Source organism: Thecamonas trahens (assembly GCF_000142905.1).
Source record: "Thecamonas trahens ATCC 50062 unplaced genomic scaffold supercont1.94, whole genome shotgun sequence".
In the NCBI taxonomy this organism is placed as follows: domain Eukaryota; order Apusomonadida; family Apusomonadidae; genus Thecamonas; species Thecamonas trahens.
Window position 1 is genome coordinate 791 of NW_013657586.1, and position 9,159 is coordinate 9,949.

The 9,159-nt window shown below is 67.7% G+C and overlaps 2 protein-coding genes across 2 annotated transcripts in view; both read right to left on the reverse strand.

Annotated features, from left to right (window-relative positions):
• AMSG_11498 (uncharacterized protein) overlaps positions 1 to 228 on the reverse strand; it is a gene marked incomplete at both ends in the record, with an annotated part of 995 nt that extends 767 nt beyond the window's left edge. The window contains one exon of the mRNA XM_013897173.1: positions 16 to 228. Within this exon, the coding sequence (XP_013752627.1) occupies positions 16 to 228 (213 nt within the window). The remainder of the gene's footprint in view (positions 1 to 15) is intronic.
• A 10-nt stretch (positions 229 to 238) lies between these two features.
• AMSG_11499 (uncharacterized protein) lies at positions 239 to 9,033 on the reverse strand (the record flags this gene model as incomplete). Its single annotated transcript, XM_013897174.1, has 4 exons — positions 239 to 243; positions 296 to 4,529; positions 4,568 to 5,209; positions 5,248 to 9,033. The coding sequence occupies 4 exons, from the start codon at positions 9,031 to 9,033 to the stop codon at positions 239 to 241; spliced, it is 8,667 nt and encodes a 2,888-aa protein (XP_013752628.1).
• Positions 9,034 to 9,159: the final 126 nt, after the last annotated feature.

A 9,159-nucleotide genomic window follows, 5' to 3' on the forward strand; every position in this document is an offset into this window, starting at 1 on the left:
AGCCGGAGACCGCACCTGGGCCAACAGGCCGAAGATCTGATGGAGTGAAACCGCGATACGCTCCACGCCTTCGTACGACTCGGCCGCCACGGCGCCCGAGCTCAGCAGAGTAATCAGGTCGTCCTCGGCGTGGCAGAGAAGCGGCGCAAGCCTCCACTGCGGCAGGGTCGTAGGTGGGCGCCATCGACATCGCCCGTTGGTCACAGCCTCGTTTCGCAGCAGCGACATGGACGACGCCTCACGCTCTTCTTGCCGCCCGACGCCACAACAGCAGGCAAAGCGCCAGCGACCTCACATAGCAGCCGCATCTTGGCCGACGCCTGCGCGAGCGCCTTGAGTGCGCCGACAACAGAGTCGTCGCCGCCACCCACCGACTCGTTGTTTTGAGCCAGCAGCTCCTGCGAGGCCGCGCCCTTGGCCATCGAACTCACCACACCGGAGATCGAAGCCTCCAGCGCGTCCATCAGCGCGTCGCGGGTGGTGTCGTCGCTGGCCTCGGGTCCGATCCGCGCATCGGCCCAAAACGCAGCCGCAAGGCCGTCCACCAGAATCTCGAATCGCGGGCCGTCGATGATGCCCTCCGCGCTGGAAACAGTGGCATGCAGCGCGCGCGCGCGCTCCGAGACGAGACCCAGGCGGCGGAAGCCCTCAAAGTAGAGCACGTCGTCCGAGATGATGCCCTCGCCGCGGGCAACGCGATCAAGCGCGTCCATCGCGTCGCGGGTCGCCGCCGACCAAGCCGCAACCATGGCTTCGCTCCGCATGAGCGCCGAGAGCCAGCGCCAGCGCAGGAGAAAGGCTTGGCGGGTGGCAAAGTCCCAGTCAGCCGGAGACCGCACCTGGGCCAACAGGCCGAAGATCTGATGGAGTGAAACCGCGATACGCTCCACGCCTTCGTACGACTCGGCCGCCACGGCGCCCGAGCTCAGCAGAGTAATCAGGTCGTCCTCGGCGTGGCAGAGAAGCGGCGCGAGCCACCAAGTGTAAAGGCCCCACACGTGGGCGCCATCGACATCGCCCGATGCGACACCGGCCGAGAGCTGGAGCAGCGACATCGACGACGCCTCGAGCTCCCCTGCCTCAGCCATGTGCTCGGTCCAACAGTAGCCTTGGTAAAGCATGCGAGCGAGGATGCTAACGTTGCCGCCGAGAGTGGCAACGGCGGCGACGTCGGCTGCAGACGCGCCGGCCACCGATCCAGCCCACAGATCGCGGAGACGGGAGCGGAACGGCAACTCAACATACGTCGTCACCACATACTCGGCAAGGCCCAGAGCGCGAGTGAGCTTTGTCATGGACTCGGCGACGCGGGCACTGCAGTCGGTAGTTCCGACGGCGGTCTGCACAGCATCGGCGACACGCCGCAGCGATCGCACCGCGCCAGCCAGCCCGCGGACCACTGCATCGAGCTCGTCGGCATCAACAGCCTCGAGCGCAAGAACTAGCGCAATAAACAGGACATAGTGCTCGTCGCCAGACGCCGCCGCCGCAGCGGCCAGCGCCTGCTCGGCGCCGGAGGCCAGAGGCCGCGGCGCCTCATCGGTCGCCCGCTCGCCCGAAGCGTAGCAGGCTGGCAAGAGGCACCAGTCCGCGGGACTGAGATGACGGACAAGGATGGCGTCGAGGCCTGCGGCACGCGCCGAGTGCTCGAGCGAGGCAAATGCTTCGTCCCAAACGATGCCAAAGGCGCTTGCGGCGGCGGCCTCGAGGAGCCAGCGCGAGACCTCGGTGACGTCGGTGGCACGGGCGGTAGCCGGCGAGCGTGCGAGCGCGCCGAGGGTAGTCAACCGCGGCCAGAGGCCAGCTGCGGTGAGCGTGCCGCCAGCGGCGTGGACTAGGGCGGCAGTGGACGGGACGACCGCATCGGGACCGTAGACCTCGGAGACGACGCTGCTGAGAATGGGGGCAACCGGAACGGCCTCGCGCTCCAGCGCGTTGACGACGAGCGCCGAGGCGTCGCGGAGCTGGGTCAGCGACGCGCCGGGCACCGAGGTGTGTGCTGCGGTGAGTGCGAGCGGAAGGACCTTACCGGGCACACCAGCAGCGGCAGTGAGGGCGAGCAAGTCGCGCTCCGAGCTTGGGACCGGGAGCACAATCTCCACGCCACGGTTGCGCATGGCGCGTGAGACCTCGCCAAACTGCGGATCAAGGGCAAGGATGAGGCGGAACTCGGGGTGCGGAACGATGACCTTGACCTCGCCGTCGACCATGCCGCGCTCGGTGACAGTGAGCACGCCATTGGGCTCGAGCAGTGGGTTGAGGCGGTCGAGAACAGCAGCCGACGCGAGGTTGGCGTTGTCCAGGAGAACCCAGGCGCCGGACTCGAGAGCCGAGATGAGGGCGCCATCGAGCCACTCGAAGCGGCCGACGGTCGAGTCAACGCCGCGCGGCAGGCGCGCAAGCTTGGCAGAAACGGTCTCCAGACCATCGACCACGCCGGGCTCGCACCCGACGGCGTCATTGAGCTTGGCCACAAGCTCGACAATGGTGTCGAGTGCCGAGAGCGCGGCGTCGGCCGAGGCGTCGTTCGGAAATGCATGCCAGGCGTGTCCGAGGGCAGTGGCAGCGGCGGCAACACCGGGAGCGGCGCCGGGCGACGAGGCGACCACCAGGCCCGAGGCAAGGACGGTGCGGACGAGCGGGCCGAGCATGCCCTTGAGCTCCTGAGCATGGCGAACAAGGTCCATCTGCTCAAAGCCGCCGAGCAGCTCCATGGCATCGATAGAGTGGTTCATGGCCAGCTCAACGAGGGCATGGCCAGTGAGACCTGCGGCAGCGCGGACGAGCGAGGTCTTGCCGGACGCGGGCGGGCCGACGAGAATAGCCATCCAGCGCATTTCGAGAGTCTTAAGCAGAGCCTCAAGCGGCTTGCGCTGGGCCTCGAGCGGGAGTGCCGGCTGAGCGCCGAGAAGCAGCGCCTTTTGTGCGCCCGGCAGGCGCGGGACCGAGGCCAGGCCGACGCGGACAGCATCGGGCGCGACGGCAAGCGCCGGAAGGGCGTCGAGGCGGACGGCAGGTGGCAGCTGCTCGCCGGTGACCCGCTCAAAGAGAGCGACCATGGCGTTGACGTCGGCCGGTGTCCGCATGCGGACGAGGTACATGAGCGAGATCCATGTGGCCCAGTGGACGTCTGGATGGGCAACAACGAGCTCGCACCAACGGGCTGTGTCACGGAGGTTGAACTCCCACGGCGCCCCGGCGCGGGCAAAGGCGCGATCACGGGTGATGGCGGCGGTGGCAGCGGCGTTAAAGTCGACCATGGCCGAGAGGGCAGCCGGAGCAAGAGTGGGGAACTTGGCGCGGAGAATGGCGAGGAGGTCGACGCGAGTGAGCTCGGAGAGGTAGACCTGGGTGAATCGGTTGAGGAACGACTTGGGCAGGCCCTTGCGCCCACCGCCCTGCTCGAGCGGGTTCTGGCATGCAAAGAGACGAAAGTGCGGCGAGGCCGGGAAAGTTCGGCCAAGCTCAGGGATAAAGACCTCAGCGCGATGATCGAGGCAGGCGTTGAGACCCTCGAGGACCGACTGAGACGCAAGATTGAGCTCGTCAAGGAGGACCCAGTCGCCTGCGCGGAGCGCCTGAAGGAAGACGCCATCGCGCCAGGCAAACTGGCCGGGTGCTCCGCCCTCGACCGGCAGGTCCGAACCAAACAGGTCCATGATGTCGGTCTGCTCCGAGAGGTTGATGCGGACGACGCGCTTGCCAGCGGCGCGGGCAAGGGCGACGACGAGCGAGGTCTTGCCTACGCCCGGCGAGCCCTCAAGCAGGATAGGCTTGCCCGGGAGCTGGAGAGCACGGAGGACACGAAGGGCGTTGGCAGAGGGCGTCGGGGCGTCAAAGGCAAAGTCGACGGTGCCTGCAGAGCCGGCAGCGAGTGCGGCGCGGACAGCGTCCGGCGAGGCCGGGATCATAAACGGCGGGATGCCGACGCGCCCAGCATCGGCGTCAATCTGGAAGGCCAGGCTCGAGTTGAGCGGGTTTGCAGCGCTCCGCTGGTCGGCCGACGGCAAGTCAAAGTCGAGGAGAGCAGCGAGGAACGAGTAGGCATCGGCGGCAACGTCTGCGCCTGCCGGCGAGGCGAGGCCATCGAGAAAGACGATGGCGGCGCCGTGGAGGGCAGCGAGCTCGATGCCAAGCTCTTCGGCGGTGATGTTGATAAAGGCGGCCCAGGCAAGCATGTCACGGATGGAGATGACGAGCGAGGCAGCGCCAGAGGTGCCGAGTGCGGCCGCGTCCTCGTCGAGCGACCAGTTGAGAAGGGCGGGACGGGTGGTGTCCGAGGCGAGGGCGTTGCGGAGCGCTGTTGCGGCGTGGGCGAGGTCGCGGTGTGAGGGCGAGGGCGGGGCAATCTCGTGCGGCGCCTTGAGGAAGCGAATGAGGTAGAGCATGTAGATGACGAGGCCCGGGAAGGCGTCGCGGATGGCCGGCGCAATGTGAGCGTCGAGGATGGCAGCGAGATCGCAGGCTGCCGTCAGCGGCGGGACCCAGATCTCTGTGAAGCGGTTGCGGAGGGCGGGCGAGAGCTCCTTCTTGCCAAATCACCGCCGGGGTTCATGGTGGCGAGCACGGCAAAGCCCGGGGCGCCACGGAGCGTCTCCGGCGCGTCGCCGCCCTTTTCGGCGAGGACAAGCGTCTTTGACGGCTCGAGAACTGAGTTGAGGCGCTCGAGGACGGCGTCCTCGGCAAGCGAGATCTCGTCGATAAGGAACATGTCGCCGGCCTTCATGGCGGCCGGGAGCGGGCCGTCGTACCATGCAAAGAGGGTGCCGTGGGCGTCGACAAGCTCGTCGAGGCCGGCGAGCTCGGGGTCTTCTGCACGCGCTGCCTGCGGGAGGTCGCGGTAGGCGGCGATGAGCGAGTCGAGATCAACGTCGTCGCCGAGGGCGGCGATGGCCGGGGCGAGCGCGGATGCGGCGGCGAGCTTCTCGCCCAACTCTGCGGCGAGGGCAGAGCGGTTGCGGAGCGGGCGGAGCGAGCCCAAAAAGTCAGAAGTCTCTGTATGCTGGTGGACGTTGAGGATGACAAGGCGCTGGCCGCGGAGGCGGGCGAGGAGCTGGCAGACGGTGGTCTTGCCGGCGCCTGTGGCGCCTACGAGAAGGACCGACTCGCCGGCGGCGATGGCTGCGGCAACAAGCGCAAGCATGCGCGTGAGGCCTGGGGTGAGGACAAGATCGTCGGCGTGGCTCGAGTCCCGGAGGCTCACAACGGCCTCGGCGTCGTCGTAGGCAGACGAGGCTCGAGGGCGACCTTGAGGTGCTGGGCGAGAGCGGTAGCGACGTGGGCCTTCTCGGCATCCGAGCGAAGGCGCTCTGCGAGGAGCATGTAGCCGGCGAGTGCGAGCTGGTCGTAGCCAGACGGCGAGCGCTCGGCCCAGCGGAAGAGGTCGCGCGGGGTGATGAAGCCGTGCTTGCCCGCAAAGACGGCGTCGTTTGAGCGGACGCGCTGGAGCTGGGTCATGACAGCGACCATCTTGGTGGCGTACGACTTGGGCATGGCGCAGCGCTTCTCAATGATGACGGCGAGCTCGTCGGCGGGAATGTCCTCGACGTGGAGCTGGAGGAAGCGGTTGGCAAAGGCCTTTGAGAGGACCTTGCGGCCGCCGTAGAGACCCGGCGGGTTCTGGGTGGCAAAGAGGCGGAAGGCCGGATGCGGGGTGATCCGGGCACCGGTCTCGGGAATGAAGAGCTCGCGATTGTCATCAAGGAGGCGGTTGAGGGCCTCGAGGACCTCTGACGGGGCGAGGTTGAGCTCGTCGAGAACAAGCCAGGAGCCGGAGCGAACAGCCTGGACGAGGAGGCCCTCCTGGAAGACGAGCGATCCGGAGGGGCCGGCAACGTAGGAGCCGATGTACTCTTGCAAGTCGGTGTGCTCGTGGTTGTTGATGCGGACAAAGTCGTGGCCTGTGGCGGCGGCGAGGTACTCAACCATGGACGTCTTTCCGGCCGACGTGGGGCCTTGCAGGAGGATGGGGTACTTGCCGGCGAGGATGCCACGGGCGAGGTTCTTGAGATGCATGCGGACGGTACGAGTGAGAATAAACTTGGGATTAACGACCGGCTTGTTGGGGCCTGTGGAGAGCCAAAAGTGCTCAAAGAGAACGTGACCGTCGCCCGGATGGGCAGGAGGCTTTGTGAGCTGGTGCAACTTGCGCGAGGCGAGGAGGGTGTCGGTCATGATAGAGCCGAGCTCGTCTTGGGCCGCCGCCGAGAGCTGGGTCATAAACGCCATGGAGAAGCCCTCGTAGAGAGCACGCTCGAGACCGTAGGCCGGGCCGAGCTGAGCGGTAAAGGAGAGGGCGCGAGTGAGGGTGCGGAGCGAGTAGACCGGGCGAAGGCCGGCGCCGTCGGTGAGCGAGGACGTGGCGGCGGCGCGGGCGGCCGAGTAAAAGGCGACGACGGGCTGGACGGGCGGCGAGGGGAAGACGCCGTGGAGGTAGGCGCGGACGACGAGGCCGAGGTCTGTGGCGGATGTGAGCTCGGGGACGTAGAACTGCGAGAAGCGCGAGCGAATGCCCGGCGGCAGATCCTGCTTGCCGACGTCCGTGGCCGGGTTCATGGCAGCAAAGAGGCGGAAGTTGGGGTGCGGGCGGAGAGCCTGGACGTCGCCGCGCTCGGTGAGGAAGAGATAGGCCGAGCCTGCGGGCTCGAGGAGGCCTGTGAGGCACTCGAGCGCAGCGGGCGAGGCGAGGTTGATCTCGTCGAGAAGGACCCAGTCACCGGCGCGGAGGGCGCGGACAAGATCGCCCTCGACAAAGGCAAAGGCAAAGGAGGAGGTGAGGGCGTCCTTTTGTTTGGCGAGGGCGTCGAGCGAGGCGGCGAGGGCGGACCAGCGGGTGCGGAGGTTGGGCCGCAAGTTATCGCGGGACTCGAGCATGGAGAGCGCCGAGGTCATGCCGCGGAGGAGGACGGACCAGCGGGAGCGGGCAAAGGCGCCGTGGAGCTTCTTGAGAAACTTTGCGTTTGCCGACCTCGAAAAGGTGGCGCCGAAGAGCTGATCAAACTCGTCGAGGAGCGGGGCGAGGAGGAGGCGCATGTTGACGGGCTTGAAGCCGCCAAGGAGCTCGGTGACATCGGTCTGCTGGTTGAGGTTCTGGACGCGGAGAGCGACGCCGAGGGCCGAGGCGAGGAACTGCAGAGCGGTGGTCTTTCCGGATCCGGTCTCGCCAATGAGGAGGAGCGGTTCGGCGAGCGAGACGGCGATGCCCATCTGGAGGGCGAGGCGGAGGAAGGTCGAGGTGAGGGCAAAGTGCGGGGCCTGGGCCGGCGGGGCCTCTGTGGGCAGGGTGAGCGGGCCGATGGTGAGCGACGAGGCCGTGGACGAAAGCTCGGGCGTGTGGTCGTACATGTAGTACTCTGCGCGTGCGGCCGGAAGGTTGAGGCAGGTGTTGGCGATGTAGCGAGCGAGCTCGTCCTGCAGCTCACGTTTGGGGAGCTTTGCGCAAAAGGCCGAGAGCGCGGCCTGGAGCACGACCTCAGCGGTCGCCTGGGTCCCGGCCAGGGCGTGCTCGAGGGCGGAGTCGGAGCCGAGGCCGAGCAGCGGGAGGCGCGCGACAAAGCGGAGCAGGTCGCGCGGCGTGAGCTCGATCGAGAGCCGCAGGGTGGTCGAGATGGGAGCCGAAGGCGGAAGGTGGGCGATCGAGACGTAGACGCCAACGAGGCGGGACGCGAGGCAGGCGAGGCGCGGGAAGCGCGCTGCAACAACGGCAACGAGCTCGTCCTCGGCGAGCGGGGCGAGCTTGACGGTGTGCCAGAGGTGAGCGAGCGGGGTGGAGGCTGCGCGGGCGGCGGCGGAGGAGCTGGCGAGCGCGTAGCGGTCGGTGAGGGTGGCAAAGAGGCGGAAGGAGGGCGCGGCGGCGATGCGGAGGCCGCGGCCTGGGATGAGGACCGACCGCGACTCTAGGACCGGGATGAGAGTGGAGAGGAGCTCGGGCGGCGCGGCGTCAAGGTCCTCGATGACTAGCCAGTTGCCGTCGAGGAGGCAGCGAGTGAGGGTACCGGGTTGCCAGACAAACTCACCAGGCGCCTCGCCGCAGACGTAGCCGCCGAGCAGCGACTTGGCGTCCGTCTGGTCGGAGAGGTGCAGCTTGACGGTGGTGGGCACGCCGAGGGTGGCGCCGAGGTGTGTGATGAGGGCCGACTTGCCGCATCCGGGTGGGCCGCGCACAAGGGTCGGCATGGCAAGCGATACAGCCGAGGCGAGCGAAGTCAAGTTGCGCTCGGCCGAGGCGGTGAGGACAAACGGCTCGCTCGCGGTGGCGGCGTCGACGGCAGGCGCTGCCGAGGCGCGAGTGGCGCGGGCGAGGAGGACACCGCAGACATCGACCATGTGCTCGTGCGAGAGGGCAGCGGCTGTGACTGGCCAGCGGCAGGCGGCGGGATGGCTGGGCGGCGCAAGCGGCGCCGCCGCGAGAGCCGCGCCGTGAGCCGCGCGGAGGGCAGTCAGCCACGCGTACGGCACGCTCTCCTCCTCAGCGGGCAAGAGCGGGGCGAGCCGGGCCTCGATGGCCTGCCGCTGCTTGGCCGGCAGGTCGAGGACGAGGGTGGCGAGGGCGAGGCCAAAGCGGGCGAGAACTGGCGGGAGGGCCGGGAGGTGGGCCACGAGCCGGAGCGGGAGCGCCGAGGCGAGGAGCGGCTTGAAGGCTGCAGGCGCAACGCAGAGAAGTAGAAAGGCGGCGCGAAGGGCAGCATCCAGCCCATCGATGTCGTCCTGCGCCAGCTCAAGGGCAGGAGGAGCAGGCTCACTGCTCGCCTCGGAGGCATCACCACCATCGTCTGCAGCCGGATCGATGGGAAGGAGCGACTCGAGGCGACGAAGCAGTGGCGGCGAAGTGGCAAAGAAGGGAAGTGCGAGCTCGAGCGTATGAGGGGCGAGGAGAAGAGCATGAGCCAGGCCGAGAGCTGCCCGTTCAAAGGCGGCGAGCGGGAGGGGATTGGCAGCATGAGCAGCACGAAGACGGAGGACAAGTTCAGGAATGAGCGGACGAAAAGCAGGGAGAATGACCGGAGCAGCTGTAGCAGAGTCAGAAAAGGTCATCGACGCCAGTCCCGTCAGGAGCTCATCCGTCTCTGATGCCGTCAGCGAGTGTGTCTGTGGGGGGGGAGGGGGGGTCGGGGTAGGGGAGGGAGGTAGGGTAGGTAGGGTAGGGTAGGTAGGTAACGG